Source organism: Cyprinus carpio, chromosome A16 (genome assembly GCF_018340385.1).
Source record: "Cyprinus carpio isolate SPL01 chromosome A16, ASM1834038v1, whole genome shotgun sequence".
Taxonomy (NCBI): domain Eukaryota; kingdom Metazoa; phylum Chordata; class Actinopteri; order Cypriniformes; family Cyprinidae; genus Cyprinus; species Cyprinus carpio.
The window spans coordinates 16,210,581-16,228,353 of NC_056587.1; the positions used below are offsets into that span (position 1 = coordinate 16,210,581).

The following is a 17,773-nucleotide window of genomic DNA, read 5'->3' on the forward strand; positions in this document are numbered from 1 at the left end:
TTTCATATGTAAGATTATTTTCTTTACTATTTTTGTATTTTAGTACAATGATTAAAATGGCTTTCCTATAGCATGCTTTTATTTTAATAATTAAAATAAAGCAAATACGCAAAAGTAAAAATATCCTAAAGGAAAATACATATGTATTACATAGAAATAAGACTTATGTTTAGTCAGCTCTTGGTTAGAAATGTATTCTGTGTATTGACATGAACTGACAGAGAAAAGAACCTTGCAGGGAACAATTCTTAAAATAACCCTTTTTCTTCTTCTTCTTAATGTGAAGAACATTTTAATAAGCTAAGAACCTTTTTCCACTATAAAATACCTTTTGTGCAAAGGAAAGGTTCCATGGATGTTAAAGGTTCTTCGTGGAACCAACCATCTATGCCAGTAAATAACCTTTATATCTAAAGGTGTAGGTCAAATCCCATTAACCATTAATTCTGTGTACGACACTAAAACAATAAGTCACTTTTGATGAAATCATAAGGTGTGACTAGTAAGTGTCATCAGTATATAGCATGAACCAAGTCGATAAATCCGAAATGTTAAATCTCATCCGGCCATGTAAGGGTTAATTCTTGCTGCTCGTTACATAACACACTTGGAACATAAGTGAGATTCACGGCGTCCTGGCGATGTCAATGTCCTCAGCCTCTTCTGCTGGAGCACGTGATGCACTGAGATGTGCTGTGTGGAATTATCTGGCTTCTCTCGCAGACAGAGGCTGACAGTCCATCGCTTTAGATCAAACCAGGGCTGAGGACCGAGAGCGCGCAGTTTGTTGTTTTGAAGAGATAAAGAGGACCGCATCCTTCACACTCACTCACAGGAATCCATCCACCCATCACGAGGCAAGTCTATTTAATTACTGCGTCACAGTTGTTTACATTAGCAGATTTTATTAACGCACATTTATTAACGGAAATAATGTTATACAGTCTAATATTAATAGATATACGCTTGTTTTAAAATCGAATACGATATGTTCTTTGTATAGCCTCTAATCAACATGTTTGCTCTAAACTTGAATTACGCATTGTTGTTAAGGAATTGTGTAAGCTTAATGTTTCATTGGGAGAAACAATTAGAAAAAAATGCAAATTATATTTTCAAGTAGTAATGCATGTGAATGTGATTTTTTTTTTTTTTTTTTTTGTCAGCAGCTAAACGTCTGTCAATCAGGTACTGTCAAACAACTTTGTTTTAATTAAGATTATTTTTTTACAAGCTGAAATATTAGAAAACATCTGCCCTTTGTGGGAAAATTGTTGTTTTATAAGTCTAGTTTTTACAGAATATTTACAGAACGCTATAAAACACTATAAAGATGTTTAAAAAGTTTTGTTTTTTAATTATATAATATAAAAATGGCAAATTTAGTTTTATTATATTTTAATTATATATTCTACTGCCTTTAATTATTACTTATTTAATAAAAAAACATAACAGCATTTTATACTGTAATACAGTAAAGAAATTACAGTCTTACAGTGTCAAGAATTTAATAAGAATTAGTTTTGAGAAGAAGAGGGCATTAAAATGACAAATAGTAAAATTATATTAAAAAGTAAATAAATGAAATTTTGAGTCAAATTTTGAATCAAGTTATGAGATTTACCTGACTACTGAAAACAGTGGTTTTAAAATTAAAAAGTGGGCTATTTTAAATCTTAAATGAAACAGAAAATCAGTTAAACAAGACAAAAAAATTATGGGGCAACTAAAGTTTCACTGTAAATAGAATAAATGCAATAAAACTAATAAAATAATAATAAAAACCCCTTTCAGTTAAAAATGTATGTAATGTTTTACAGTATAGACTGTTACAGAAAAGAAAGCGAATTGAGAAAAGGAATTGCTCAAATTTGTAATCATGCACACTGACTAATGTACAGTGTTTTTCAGAGAAAGCACTTAAAGCCAGTAGCAAATGCATTTGTGCACATTACTCTCGTCTCCAGTAACAGTGAGTCATCACTGCTTTGGTGGACTAATGACAGAATGAGGAGTCACTGGTGCTAAGGCAACTGATTTAAAGTGTCTCTAGATTTAAAAATATATTTTTTTTTAAATTAAATGTTCCCTGCTGGTGGAATGACCTGCCCAAATCCTTAGCCATCTTCAAGAATTGGCTAAAAACACATCACTTCTATCTTTATTTGACCCTCTAACTCTAGCACTCTCTATTCTAATTATATTCTTTAAAAAAAAGAATGCCCCTTTTAGACTTCCACTCTATTCATTTACTAACTGCTTCTTTTCTTAAAAAAACAACAACACTGACTTCTCTAATCTTTTTGTATTCTATCTGTTTGCTTTCTTTTCATTTATTATACAATTAATAAATGCAAAAAAAGGCCTCTAACACTAGCTTGCTCTAATCTTTCTCTATTCTATCTATTTTATTTTTATTTATTTATTATATAATAATAAAACACCTTGCTATGTGTACTGCATTAAGCTAACTGAGACTTGTTATAGTGCTTGCATATCATTGCTCTCTTGTTAATTTTGATTGCTTCCATTGCTCTCGTTTGTGAGTCACTTTAGATAAAAGCGTCTGCTAAATGAAAGAATTAAGAAGTAAATAGATGTGTTGTGTTGACTACATATTTGGACAGAAGAAGACAACCTTTGTTACATAACTGCATATCAGAACTAAAAAGACTAAAAAGTAGTTCAAATTGATTATAATGTAAGTTTACAGTATACTTTGATAAAATGGCATAAAAACATATAGTATGAACACTCTCAGATAAAAAGGTACAAAACTAATACCAATATGTACCTTCAAGATCCTAATATGTATCTTTTAGTGGTAAATAAGGTACAAAGATGTACCTTTTAGCTTTTGTACCTTAGAGAACTGCCCCAGTGACATCTCTGTACCTTTTATTCTGAGAGTGTGGGGTGAAGCAGATTTTTACTGTCATGTTTTATGCATGAAATCATTCTTCTTAATTAAACATGAGCAGTACATTACATAAGGTGTCATGACTCAACAAATAACCTCTAACTCTGTGACTGCACTCCTGTTTAATCACCTCAAGCCAGCCATGCCATTTGCATAGGATGGATGAGGTGATTTAAGAGAAATTGCATCAGTAACTTCTAACTATATCAAGCTGAAACTAGTCTCAGCTTTTCGGTTAGGCTGACATGAGGTAAAACACTGAACAAGCTTCTTGTCCTGACACAAGAAGTGAGTGGTAATTTGAAAGTCAAGCTAATTGGCCAAGTAGAAAAAAGCACTGTTTAAAAGTTTGGAGTTGGTGCAATTTTAAAATGTTTTTGCTCATCATTGCTGCATTTATTTGATCAAAATACAGTAAAACAGTTAACTGTATTCTGTTTTAATATTTTAAAATGTAATTTATTGATGTGATGGCAAAGCTGAATTTTCAGCATCATTACTCCAGTCTTCAGTGTCACATGATCCTACAGAAATCATTCTAATATGCTGATTTTCTGCTCAAGAAACTACTTATTATCACAGTTGAAAATGGTTTTGCTGCCTAATATTTGGATAGAAACCTGATGAATAGAAGTTCAAAAGAACATTTGTTTGAAATAGAAATCTTTTGCAATATTATAACTGTCTTTACTGTCCCTTTTTATCAATTTAATGCATCCGTGCTGAATAAAAGTATGAATTTCTTTCAAAAAATAAAACATCTTACTTATTCCACACTTCTGAATGAAAATGTACATTTTCATTTTCAGTTCCCTTTGTGTACTTCTATCACTGAAGCTGACAAAAGCAAATCCTTTTTTTCTTTAAACAAAGCACAAAAATATAAAACAACATAATACTAAATAATAATTTAAAAAGAGGTGGTGACATAAGATACTCAAAGTTAAGTAACATGTTTTCCATATCCGAAAGGAATGGGCGACCTACATTAAGGTTGTGTTTTGACTTCTTTTGTAATGAAACATGACATCCGGACACAAAATGGAAAGAAGCGAGCACCCAGCTATGCAACAAGTGTCAACCTTAAGGGGTCAATTACGTCATCCGCATTGAAAATAACCATAACCCTTATATAACCAACTTCAAAGAGAAGCTGAAAAACAAGGCACACGTAACCACAACTTACACCACTAATAACAGGAAATGGACCAATGACGTCATAGTCAGTCAAGCGTGATGCATGATATTAAATTATTGAGCCATTGGGCTTTGGTCTGTTAGTTATGAGCAGATCTAGAACACCTAAAACAGTTAAATAATCTAACCAGAAGGGTGGCGACTTCATATCTCTACCCAGACAAGGATTAAATTGACCATATTACTTCCTCATCCAAGTGCAAAGCCTTTTACATAACACTTGGTAAATTCACGGATCATCAAAAGAATCATGTTAAATAATACCACTGGATCAGTTTAATTTAGAGTGAGATTTCCTGCAGTTTAATTCCAAGTACTAGTGAATTAATTTATATTTAGTGGGTGGCTGAAACTCCAGTATGATAAGGCACTACAATGTCCATAAAAGACCAATGATCCTGGTAAAAAAAAATGTTTTGGGGAGATATTTAGTATTTAAGCATATAAATATTGCAGCCTGGCACCAGAACCATTCATAATCTGGGTTAAACCAGCTTGGCATCTTGCATCACATCCTAATTCATTTTTACACTATTATCTTACTTTATTCTGGTTTGTTTGTCATACCAAAACATCATGTTCAAGCAATCTGTTTTCTTTTTTACAGTTTTACTTGAAGTATTCCCTATTTAAGAAGAATGGGACCTTTTCAGACATATGAGGTGCTTAACTCTCTTTAAATCATTTCTGTATAAACACATTTTTACTTACAGCAAGACATGCAAGCAAGAATTATATTGGATACTAAAACAACTTTAAGGAACCAAGCATTATTCAGCTCAATACCAGCTTTAAAAAAAGATTAAACAACTCACCTCAGTTGCTGACTGTAGTTTGTCTGTAGGTAGTCGTAGCACCATTCAATTTTTCCAGTTACTGATTTTTTAATTTCCTGCAGGTGAAGGAAAAGGGAAGCATGCGCAGCCGTATCCCTCGATTTGTCCTCCACCCCTTGCGTACTAAAGTAAAGGAGTCATCAGTGTCCAACATGCCATTGTCAGAAGAGGAGAGCAAGGATTTTGACATTAGCTCCCAGCACTCGAAAAGAACCATTAGTCCCAACAGCTTGTCCTCAGGTAGCCCACATGAGGTTGCCATGACTTCACACCATCCTGATAAGATACTTAGGAATTTTGTTTCAAATAAAATGTAGTATCCACACTGAAATGTCATTATTTGCTCTATGATGGCTTTTACGTGTTGATGGCCTTGTACGTTTGACCTCTCTGATAAGGAAAAGCACAGAAGTATAACCTTAAATCATAATTTCCACTTGGTTCTGTTTTCTCAGATGATACTGGATGCCCAAGCAGTCAATGTGTGTCACCAACCAAGACCCTGTCAGGCTCTGACAACAGCCCACTAGGTTCACCCACTCTGAGAGAGCACAAGGTCAAGGTGAAAAGAGTTCGGATGAACATAGTGGCCGAGTGGAGCGCACCCACACTCGCCCACAATCCACAAAAGCAAAATCAATCTCCAAAAATGCACAAAATTAACTTCAACTCTGCAGTTATTACCAACTTTCTTTATTCTATTTATATATTTAATATTACATTTTTTATTTACATGTATTATTTTTTTATAAGTTTATTTTAAAATAATACTACTAATAAATTTTTATTATTGCATTGCCTTTCCAATGCTTAAAAAACGCATCAATCAGGCAAAATAATTGAAAAGAAAAAAAAATTAATATGATTTTTGATAAATGTATTATTTATAAGATTATGACTATGACATCAGATCAAATAATGAATGTTTACAGAATTGCATGTTTTCTGCATTCAAAAAAGTAGAGAATCGTTTGGTTTAGAAATCTAATGTTTGGTACCACCACTACTGAACATACAAGGACAGTTTGCACATGGGATCTTTATCAGCTTGTGTGCAAGTGCGCACATCCACTGGGGTGCAAGTTCAAACATGAAAATACATGCAGTTTTCCAAAGTTCAGTTTAATTAAAGGGTAATTAATTTATGTATTGTCATGGTTGCACATGCCTGTTTAATCCATTTAAATGTTCTTGGGATTCTGCAAAACGTCTCGACAAAGACGTTTTTGAAAACAGAAAAAAAAAAAAAATGAAAACAGTACAATCCAGGAAGTAGCAGGTGCCATGTGCTTAATTACCCTTCCTGATAGAGGCAAATGATTGGATGGTTTGTAGATTGCCAATCAGTGCAATTAAAATCAGTTGGCTCCTCCCACCGTCTGTGAGAATTCACAGCAATTGAGCTTGATTTGTATTGAGCAACTTGCACGATTTTGTAATTGTTAGTGAGTTTGTCACATTTGTTTGGTTAGTTAGTTAGGTAGATAGTACCACGTTTAAAAAAGTACACACTTTATCATGGTTTTGTCAAAAGGAAAGAGATGCTTCTCAGGTGTGTATATATTTTTTTTAAATTTTGTCTTTAGTAAAATCAAGGTGCTGAATTATCTTACCCCCTCTTTAGCACATCTTTGTCTTTCAGTCACCTCCTTTTCCGATTATTTTTAGATTCGATTTTTAGATTACTTCCTCAAAATATTCAGTTATCTGAAATATGTCTTGATTTGATACAAGGATGCCTAATATAGTTCAGAGGGTTATCTATTTGCTTTCCCACTTACTTCCAGGAAGTATGTAATGAGCATTATATCTCTTTAGTCTTTAGTTTAGCAGGAATATAATATAAGAATATCTCATGCTTTTAAGAAAAAAAAACGAAAAAAAAAACGTACAACTTCAAATCTAATGATAATTTTGTTAACATGTTGCAAGATAGAAAAACATGGCTACTTTTTGAATGGCTGTCAAAGTAGAAACGGTGTTGTTACGGCATCTACTAGCAGGGTCTAATTGCTAAAGCTAGCTAAAAAAAGTTAATGGCTGCAGGTAAGGCGATATTCAAGCTTACATAAAAGTGCTGAGAGAAACCGAATGTGAAGGATTCCTCTGTCACTTAAAAAGATTCAGTCCCTGACTTCCCAAGCCTTAGCTCTTCCATAATGGAGGCAGACAATGTTCACCACAGAACTCTGTAACCCTATAGCCTCTGACAAGCCTCTTTGATCTGGCTATATGCTAACTGGAAACGTGCTTGGGTTGTGCATTTGGTGGCTTTGAAGTTTCTACTTCCACACTGTCTTTTTAGATACCCTTGAATAGATAAGTTTTGCTTTTTAGAGGAAACTTTAGACTTTTGATCCCCATTTTTATGCACTTTAGGGAGTGAGACAGATTTCAGCTCATCTAGCAGCACTGGAAGCTACAAGACACATGAAACTCAGCCCAGCTCTGCAGGGAAGAACTTATCTTCTCGCAGGTACAGATTTTATGTTCCTGAAGCTTAATCCGAGATATCTGATTTGTTTTTGTTTGTTATTCTCTGTCAGATTTGATATTTCATGTATTTTTAGTGTGTAAAATATTATGATACATGCAACATTGTCACATGATATTATGTGAATGTTAAATTCAGTAAATTACATATGCACATTTTGGTAAATGTATAGTAGTAGGTTAACAAGATATTCCATGGATACTGCGTACTGAAACAATGAGTTGCACGGTAGATTGTTGTTCTAAACATAGCCTGCGTGTCTTGCCATTTATGACACTGTCCTGTCCTATTTGCTTGCTCTTATCTCCCTCAGCCGTGGGCCCCAGATCAGAAGCCTGCCTGTGTTCAAGCCCGCAGGAAGCCCTACTGCCCCTCGCGATGCAGAGCTTTATGCCCCATACAGGACACCCCCAAAAGCCCCCTCCATTACCAACAGCAGTAGCAACTCCAGCTCTACCAGAAGGTATGGACAAAGAGGCCGAAACAAACAGATGGAAGGAAGTTGAGTACAGGGTAGATGCAATATATTCAATGTAGGGCTCAGGAGACTATGTCAACGTGTCCTCAACCTCTTCACAGAATAAAGAATTAGATTGGTCATGGTTTGGCTGTGCCAGGCTTTGAGGGGATTTTGACAAAATTGTCTGCTCTCATTTTGCCCACGCAGACAGCAAATCCGTTGGGTGGCTGATAGGAGTAAAGTGTTTTTCAGTGCTACATTTTTGTAGAGAGGATGAGGGGGGCATTAATATTTCATGTGCACACAGTCAGTATGTTTGAAGATATTTAAGGTGTAACATTTGGCTTGTTAAGAGCATGATTTCTACGTTTTAGTTTTCCTTTTTATGGGATGGAGGATAAGGAAACTAGTGGGTATTCTTGTTGACATGGTCTAAATTAGTGTTTCTGGTTTATTCTGGTATATGTAGATTCCATTTTTTTTTTTTTTTTTTTTTTTTTTTTTTTTGTTTTTTTATTAACCCACAATCTCCATTTTGCCATATTGCTCCATTTTTTTTTTTCTTTTTTTTTTTTAATTTAAGCACAGAATGTGTGTGCTCTGTAATGCTTGTCTGAGCTTCTCCAGGGTCCTTGTTTGTTCTTTCATTGTTCCATCTCTGGCACAGATGCAAATTTGACTTTAAAGCAGCATAGCCGGTTGCTAGGATATTGTGCCTCATGTTTTACTGCCTGGTAACAGGGCCATTGCTTTGATGTTTTTTTTTTTTCTTTCATAATTTATCTTTCTTTTTTTTCTTTCTCTTGTACTTTAATATTTTTGCACTTTAGTTCATTATGTTCTTTAAATATTAATATTTACCTTGTTACCCTATTGTGTGGTTGGTTGCATTTTATTATTATGGTGACTTTGTATAATTAGTTTTTTTTTTTTTTTTTCACATTAGTAAAGCTTTTTGCTTTTGCATTTGGATAGAAACAGTAACTTGTTACAGACACAACAGGCCCATAGAGTTTATTACTGGAGCTCTTTCTGTAGCTTTCATACTGGCATGCTTCATCAAATTAAAAAAGGTAAACTTGCTTTTTACTTTTAGAAGAACCACTCCTGTACGCTATCATTCCTGCGGAGACAATCATGGCATCAAGCCTCCCAATCCAGAGCAGTACCTTACCCCTCTACAGCAGAAAGAGGTAGCCATACGACACCTCAAGACAAAACTCAAAGACTCACAGAACACAGTTTGTGACCGGTAAGAGTCTGCTTTTAATACTTGCCCTAATGCGTTACTGAATTGCAGATCCCTCTAGAGCTCTGACACAATTCAAAAACTGATATCACATGGTACATTTTCCACATTGATGGGTTACAGGGAGGCTGAGATTGAGGAGCTGAAGTCCCAACTGGGGCGTATGCGGGAGGACTGGATAGAAGAGGAATGCCACCGTGTGGAAGCTCAGCTAGCTCTTAAAGAAGCACGCAAAGAGATCAAGCAGCTGCGTCAAGTGGTGGAAACCATGAAGAACAGCCTCATGGAGAAAGACAAGGGCATCCAGAAGTATTTCATTGACATAAACATCCAAAACCGAAAGCTGGAGTCCTTGCTCCACAGCATGGAGTTGGCGCAGAATGGCTGCAACTTGCAGGATGAGCCAACGCTGGACTTTATCTGTGAGTCTTCAGAAAGTTCCGCTGCAGGCAAGTTGGAGATGGAGCTACATGGTGAAGAACAAGCAGTGGAGAAGATGGCTGATAGTGAGCTGCTGGCCAATGATGAGATGGCCAACAGAGCAGAGATTCTGGAGCAGGTTCTCATGTCCACTGCAGTTGATTCCAGCCAGGATGGTGGCACCAAGATCATTCCCAAACCAGGACTGTCCACCTTGGAGCTGAGTGTCTCGGAAAAGAGCACAGAGGAACTTATCTCAACTGACCCCTTTGATGCAGAAGATAAAAGTGTCCAGTCTGATGAGATGATTTACACTGCTGATCTCCAAGCCCTCCTTTTCCAGCTGCTAAAGCTCCAAGATGGTGGCTTCCCTGGCCTTCTTATTTCTTCACCCCACCAATCCCAGGAATCACCTTCAGCACAGGTTCCCAAAAAGGTTGAGGACTTGCCTGAAGCACAAAAACCCATAAAGGAGGATTTACCTGTAGCACAAGATGAAGAAGTCAAAGATGTTGGCCCCATTTGCACCAGTACTGCCCAAAACACTGATAGTGATTCTGGTCTGGGCTTTTCTGAGCCCAAAATGAGTCCCCAGTTCATGGAAGAGCTGAATTTCAACCTAAAGAATCCCAAGAACACCTCTAGCATGGCAGTGGTGGGAAAAAGCCACTGGAGCAACAACTTCTTGGTTGATCTGGTTGCTGTGGCAGCACCTGTTCTCCCCACCGTGGCGTGGCTCTACTCGCAGCATGGTTTGGTCGGAGGGGCTCCTGTGTACAACATTGCAGCTTTAATTCGAGGCTGTTGCATTATGGGATTGCACTCACTCCGTCATGTCTCTCACGGGCCAGACACTTAGTGGCCCTCACCCACAGTTACAACAAGAGCACTTAAATTCCATCTTCAAGTATAAATTGTGTTCTTGTACACCTGTGATTATACGCATACACTTAATTTTACATTTAGTTGCGACATTCCTACTTTGCACTGTGTATTTTTGCAATCTAAGGCACAAAGGATGAATTTAAGGGGAAATAAAGGGACTTGTTTTGTCTTTTTTGTTATTTATTGCTCTTATGTTTATGTATATATAAATATTTTTGCATAATCTGATCATCTGGGTAGGTGATTGTTGCTCGAGTCTTGTTCTTTGCTGACTGCTATTCCCTGCTTTTTATAAAAGAGTCATTTAGTGTGACAATAGGGGTTGACTGTCAGTTGGCCGTCGTTTTTGTTGTAGTTAAAATGTCACGTGTGTTCCAAAAGAACAAAAACCTTCTGCCAAAGCTTACATGTGTTCAGCATTTTGTTAAGTGAAACTGTATTTCTCTCCCTGGAGTTAGAGCTTTAAAATGTTGCACTGTAAACTAACATTTTCCTAAAAACGGCAGCACTTTCCACAGTACAGCGAACACTTGTTATGTGCCTGAGCTATGTGCAATATTTTTGTTTATATCAGATGTATATCATTATATTTATTAATAAAGCATGGAAAACCCCTCCAAGTTTGGACTTTTATTGTGTGTTATAGCATAGGGAAGGTATTGCATAATTAATATCTAAACTTGTATTACTTGTCTAGACCCACACTAATTCAGTGCCCACAAAAAGCTCTAAAGAATGGAACTAAACTCTGCAAGGCTGCGGCCCTTCAGGAATTGAGTTCGACACCCCTTCTCTAAGACATGAATGTGCCCATAACTAAGGGAAACAAAGAGGTTTTAAACTTTAATACGTTTTAAGAGAAATCCTGTAGGCAGCAATAGTTGAAAGTGCATTAATGCTTCTTTAATGGACCTGCTGGGTATAGCGCACACACACACACACACACAAGAATCCAAAAACATTTTATATTATACAAAATATATGGAGTGTATGAACCTCAACACTGCTATATTCAGAAGCTGAGACTAAAGCAACCATTACACAGCAAGTATGGACCCCTGGGCCCCCTGAAAAACACACAGTACATCTGTTACCAGATGGGACTTGACTATTGCATAACATACAACCCTGCATGCGTGAAATGGCAAGACTGAGCAAATGCTTGCTGTTATGTACTGTTAGCCCAGTTGGACACTACAGTTAGCTTTTAGCTCTGTTCCAGACTATGTATTGTAAACATGTTAATATGATTTTGTTGAGGCATTTTTTCCCCTCAATGTATTTTTGGTGCATAAAATCTTTGAAGAGTGTTTATATACTTTTTATTTAATGAACACATACATTTTATTTAATGAACATGTTCCAAAAATCTTGATTACAGAGACAAACTCATGTGAAAACCATCAGGTGTGAAGATGCGCATAGCTGCAGAAGACAGCACGTAATGTATATTTCAGTCATGGTTTATTTTCCTCTCTCTGTATAAGTGGGTCAAGTTGTGGGAGGGTTGGTCGGCTGAGGGGCGTTGCTGAGGCAGATGGGGATTATGACATCACATTCTCAGAACTGGAATATTCCTCCGGTCCGGACAATGCGTCTGACCTTGAATATCACAAATAATAGCCCATGTATTCCAGAGGCAGCTCTATGATGCTGATTAAACTTTTTAACAGTCTGGGTACTAACAGATCGAATAAAGTCTTGTATTGCTGATTATGTTCAGAGACCCAAAGACATCATCTTAACCATGGCACGAAGAGCATGTTTTTGGTGAATAAATGACAGTAGAAGATTCTGAAAGCCTCCAAATAAAATAATCCATTGAACAGATAACTGAAATGTTTATTACAGCTAAGGATGCACTGTGAAAATTTTTAAAAACAACTTAAAAAGGCATGAGCATGCATGAGCGGGGAACATAAATCATAGCAAAAGTTGTTTTTTTATTTAGTTTTTCATTATCTGTACCTGTGGCTCTCATGGCTTCCTGTTCCTTAATAATCACAGCATGCAGAAGTTAATTTCAGCACCACCATCATCATCATCATCCTTACTTTATCAATAAACATGATTGATTTATATTCAAGAGATAAGAAATTCTTTAATAGCAAAAGACAATTCGTTCCCCTGGTGAAATTGCTTTAAAATAAATTGTGAATGTTTTTCTCTTAGTCCATGCTCTTCTCAATAAACAGTCTTACTAAAGATAAAAGATGGTTTGGTTGCCAATTTGGATATTTAAAAAATTTCTGTGTCTCCATGTTGACCAACCCACGTCTCTTAAAAGCGCTTTCTTTGAGCCTCAGTACATACTGAATATCTCTGCTCTCTATTCACACTGACAATTATTAATGCCTTAACTCAAATTTTTGTCTTGGAAAAATCAAGATCAAAATATATGGTCGTGAAAGATTATTCTCAATTAAGCTCATGATTATCAGGTAAACAGAATGGTAATAGATTAGAAAGACTCTAAAGATTCTAAATAGAATGTGGAGAGCGAAACCCAAGACTGCATAAATTGGATTATTCTGAAATATTGAGATATCACCCATTTCTGATGAGGACCAGTGTTTAAAGCACAATTACAAGACTTTGATGAAGAAAAACAGGTAGGAAAAAAGGCAAACAAAAAAACAAAAATGAACGGAATTCCTTATCTAAATGTTTTTCTGGAAATCATTCAAGTGTTATAAATACTGACAGGAAAAAACGATCTTTCATCAAGCGCACAGTAAGAACAGTCACAACACCTCATTAAACAAAAGGGAAGCTTCTTTGTGCTGTGTTCAGTCCAATACAAAAAGAAAAGCCCAAAAAATAAAATAAAAAACAAAAATCCCTTATGTGGCTGATGGATTAAAAAATATCCCAAAGAGGTGAAGACAGTAGTATGGTGGGCAGGACAAAACAAGGTAAAATGTAATATGAGCAGTTGTTTGGCTGTTGCTCTGAGTGTCCGGTGCGCTGTATTAACGTTATGAAAGTTTGACAGCAATCTTCTGCTCTTTTTTCATCATTCTCTGTGCCTCTTTTTCCATTTTCTTCCTCTGTTGCTCCATGGCACGTCTCTCTCGCTCAGCCAGCTTCTGCTGCCTGTGTTCACGATAGACAAAGAAAGATCAATTTCATCGCGTTTATGGTAAGTTTTAAGAGATATTTTTTTATGTAAATCAGTAATCTGCTTTATTGTATGCGGTCTGTAAAAACACTCAAAAATCATACCCTTTCAAATATGATGATATATGATAGATCAAAGTAAATCGTCATTTAATCACCTTCTTGTCATTTCAAACCTGGAGTGACCAGAAACCAAGCATTTCCGGTTGTACTTTTTATCCACACAATGGTAGTCTTTGGGAACTGAAACTGTTAACAACATTCTTCAAAATATCGTCTTTTATGTACAACAGGAGAAAGAAGTGCACACAGGTTTGGAATGATGTAAGGGTGAGTAAATGATGATAGAATTTTCATTTTTGGGTGACCTATCCCTTTAATCATGATCTGGCACAATGCAGTGGGAGGTTGAAAACAAATGTGCTTGTACACTGACACCTAGTGGACAAACTTATAAAACCACTACATTCCCCCTTAAAATGGATTGACCCTGTATTCATTTAAAAAAAACTTAAGTGATTTAATACTGCAGATATCAAGGGAAACATGTTTATGTTGTACAGGATCACCTCGTAGTCAGCTGGTAAGGTAGCTTACCTCAGCACTTCCTCTGTCTCCCAGGCTGCATCTGCCTCATCCTCCCAGGCATTGGTGTCCTCCTGCCAGGTGTCAAGGTCCCCCAGCTCTGCCTGCAGCACACAGAGACATTGTGTTTCCTGATCATCATACCATTTGATCCAACATATTAAAGTGATGTGATTTGCTGGAGTTGAAGACTCCCAATAAATCTTTCTATTTTTTTTTTGTTGTTGTTAAAAGTGTTAATTGGCCTCCCAATAACTGTGATTATCAATCTTTAGACTGTATCACTCACAGAGGGCTGGATGAAGGACATGTCCTGAGTGGCAGCTAGTCGGCTGGAGAAACCTGAGGAGCTGTCTGGCATAGAGAAATTCAGAGGTTCCCTTTTCTTCAAGACAATCTGGAAAAAAGAGCACATAATAGAAATGAAATGATTATTTTAGAAATCCTTCAGAAATCATTCTAATATGCTAATTTGGTGCCCATGAAATTCTTCTTCTTATTATTAATGTCAACATTTTTTCAGGCTTCTTTAATGAATAGAAAAGTTCAAAAGAACATATTTATTTGAAACAGAAATTAATTATATATATATATATATATATATATATATATATATATATATATATATATATATTATATATATATATATATATATATATCATCACTTTTGAACAATTATTGCAGCCTTGGTAAATAAAAATTTTACTGACTCCAAACTTTTGAACGATATTGCATATTACACAAAAATGAGACTGAGAAGGTCAGCAGTACCACTGCACTAGTGCTTCAACAATATTTGGCACTTTTTTCATCACAAGGTGAAAACAGTTATTCACAAAACCAAGACTTTCTTGAATTTTTCCCATTAGACTATAAAAATCTCTTATTTCAATAGGATTTCAATAGGATACTACCTTTTGTGTTTTCCTGATGGTGGGAGCCATGTCTTTGAAGTAGTCTGGCTCTTCTTCTTCAGCTTCATTCTGTGAGGGTGGAACTATCCCGTTACCGCCTTCAATTTTGATACTGGTGGGAGCGTCCTCATCCCATGAGCTCCACTCCTCAATCTCCAGCTGAATTCAATTATACAACAAACATTCACTCATTTCATCAAGCAAAGGTCATTAGTAGTAATAGTCATCTGCCCAGTGTCATTCTAAGAGACTGTGCTTTATTTTTGTCATTCTCATAGATGCATACAAATGCATGGCTTCTATTTGTAATTTGAAAAGCTCTTTTCATTTCATACTGAGACATAATGTATTGTAACAACATCGTTTTATTTTGAAATTGTATTATATAAAATTCCCCTAAAAATTTTACTTTCACTATGCAAAATATTTTTCTTATGACCCATTTCTCAACCAATCACCATAGCAAATTTTCATGACAGGGTCTCCAGCACCTGATGCATTCTCTAACCTGTTTTGGTGCAGAGGAATAATCAGCTGTGGTCGGAAGGGTGATCTGATCCCCGCTTAGCTTGCGTGACCTTCCAGCCCTACATTAAGAAAAAGACAACCGATGAAACTCAGCATCATGTCTGTTAGGGACACACATTCTCATCTCTGGATCCTCCTATGTCAACAGACTTCAGACTGACAGTCTACAAAATGATTATACATAAAATTGAACAAAAGGGTATAAAACTTTTAATTTAAACTCACCTGCAAATCAGTCTTTTCAAGAATGACAGAATAGATGCCAAGCAGGCGCATATTTTATAAAGGCGAAACTGTGTGATGGCCATGTTATGAGTGATATCTAAAGAGAGAAATACAGGGGAAATGGGTGTGCATTAATTCATAATTTCAAAATAGAAACACATCAAACTTAAAAAAAAAAAAATAATAAAAAAAATAAGACAAGCAACGTCAGCAATTCAGACGTAGATTATATCGAAGGTACTGTAAGAATCCATGCAAAGTCCTTGGACACTAATGTTATTTGCATAATTTGCAAATGTTCTGTTCTGAGGTTTAATATGATCCAGACATTTATTTATTATTTTTTTTGCTTCACCCAGTTTGCCATATTGACCTTTACCAGCAACAACCAAGGAAGCAAATGTACTACAATAGCAATTGCTAATGTTAGCTACAAGCAAAGCCAGCTAACTAAACATCTATGTTGCCTAATGAGGTTACTTCGCTTTAATTTACATTCACAGATCTTGTATGCGTATGTGCGTTATAAAACGGCGAATATCCATCTAACGTTAGCTACTCACCGGTCAGGTCAATTAAACAGAGTTGATGTGGATAGAATCATAGCACGGAGCTAGCAGACTGATGCAAACACAACACTTGATCTCTACAGATGGGACGAAACAGGGAGATTACTGTGTTTTGGCAAAGAACGCGTTCAGGAGAACAGACCCATCATAAATAGCGGCTGTCAAGGTGGTCATTTTCATCCATATTACTCTGATGCAGGCAGCCATCGTCCCTTCATTGTACCACCTCACACCAACAGGGAACTGGAGTCTGTGGGTTGCCAGGTTGTTCGCATAAAATCATTTTCCTGGGTTAAAACGTGTAAATAATATTTGGTGCCAGTTAAAAAGACGTAAATACACAATTTGTGTTTATGGACAAAAAAAAAAAAAAAAAAAAAAAAAAAAAAAAAAAAAAAAAAAATACTGGTTGTATATTTGTGCCCCATAAGCCAGTGATATATGCAACAAGAATCATTAACCAGGGTTATTTTATATGAGCTGTTCTTGCAGATAATGTAAAATATAAATGTAAAATAAAATTACAATTTGAAATAAAATTAAATAAAATTATCTGTAAGGTTTTATCCATAGACTGTATAAAAACAGGTTTTGGCAAGCAATATAATTTTGTTTAACAATGTGGTTTGCAACTTGGCAACCCACATGTTGGGCTCTTTTGAGCAAATTTTAAGCGACGCTTTTTACACTTTCAGCCATACCACACAATAAAAGTCCGTGCTAAAAAAAATAAATAAATAAATAAATAAAAACCAAATATAACGATTCTTACACACGTTGATTTCAGTAAGGGACAGTGCAACCAGTACTGGGTCATAAAATAAAAAAGCGATCAAATTATATGATCTATCTATCTATCTATCCAAACCATAGACTGTAAAAAAGAAAATTTCCAAACTGAAATGTAACGCACAATTATTACCTTTATTAATTTATATCTATTTTATTATATTAGTACTTGCATATTTGGGAATCAAAATCATACTGCAAGGAACTGAAGAGCGTTTTTTTTTCAAGACACTAATGGCTCTGTTTGGGTTTAACCGAAATAGAGCAAAGCATTATCAACGCAATTATCAATCACAAGTTTACTCAGTTTCTCAGTCAATTTAATACATAGAAATAAAGATGATAGAATGGCAAACTTTGCTTTTTTTTTTTTTTTAAAGCAATCACTAAAGTTTCTCGGTGTCTAGAAGTGCCAGGTAAAGAACGATATCACGTGTTCGTCGATACTTTTCTCTGCGCTGGGGGGGACGAACCAATCACAGTCGTTTGTGATTACTGGAAGGGCTATATTTAAAAGTCATTTTACAAGACTCGATCGCGCTGACATCCATTTGTATACCAGATTCAAATTCTTATGAAGTA

General features: G+C 35.8%; 2 protein-coding genes across 4 annotated transcripts; one reads left to right on the top strand and one right to left on the bottom strand.

Moving 5' to 3' along the window:
- Positions 1-621: 621 nt before the first annotated feature.
- On the top strand, positions 622-11,081 carry LOC109060428 (syntabulin-like). Of its 3 annotated transcripts, XM_042772950.1 has the most exons (8): positions 622-857; positions 4,725-4,779; positions 5,016-5,193; positions 5,409-5,610; positions 7,331-7,429; positions 7,761-7,910; positions 9,004-9,159; positions 9,280-11,081. In XM_042772950.1, exons 2-8 carry the CDS (start codon positions 4,756-4,758, stop codon positions 10,433-10,435), a joined length of 1,965 nt encoding a protein of 654 aa, XP_042628884.1. In that variant the 5' UTR covers positions 622-857; positions 4,725-4,755; the 3' UTR covers positions 10,436-11,081. The 3 variants fall into 3 exon arrangements, with proteins under 3 accessions (XP_042628884.1, XP_042628882.1, XP_042628883.1); XM_042772948.1 differs by lacking the exons at positions 622-857; positions 4,725-4,779; positions 5,016-5,193; positions 5,409-5,610 and adding an exon at positions 6,325-6,505 and having other exon boundaries at positions 7,333-7,429; XM_042772949.1 differs by lacking the exons at positions 622-857; positions 4,725-4,779; positions 5,016-5,193; positions 5,409-5,610 and adding an exon at positions 6,325-6,505 and having other exon boundaries at positions 7,333-7,429; positions 9,007-9,159.
- Positions 11,082-11,766: 685 nt separating this feature from the next.
- LOC109060427 (receptor-binding cancer antigen expressed on SiSo cells-like) lies at positions 11,767-16,661 on the bottom strand. The gene is made up of 7 exons (XM_019077602.2): positions 16,397-16,661; positions 15,834-15,930; positions 15,589-15,667; positions 15,081-15,239; positions 14,456-14,563; positions 14,179-14,270; positions 11,767-13,557 (listed from the first exon to the last, which is right to left on the bottom strand). Exons 2-7 carry the CDS (start codon positions 15,914-15,916, stop codon positions 13,440-13,442), a joined length of 639 nt encoding a protein of 212 aa, XP_018933147.1. The 5' UTR covers positions 15,917-15,930; positions 16,397-16,661; the 3' UTR covers positions 11,767-13,439.
- Positions 16,662-17,773: the final 1,112 nt, after the last annotated feature.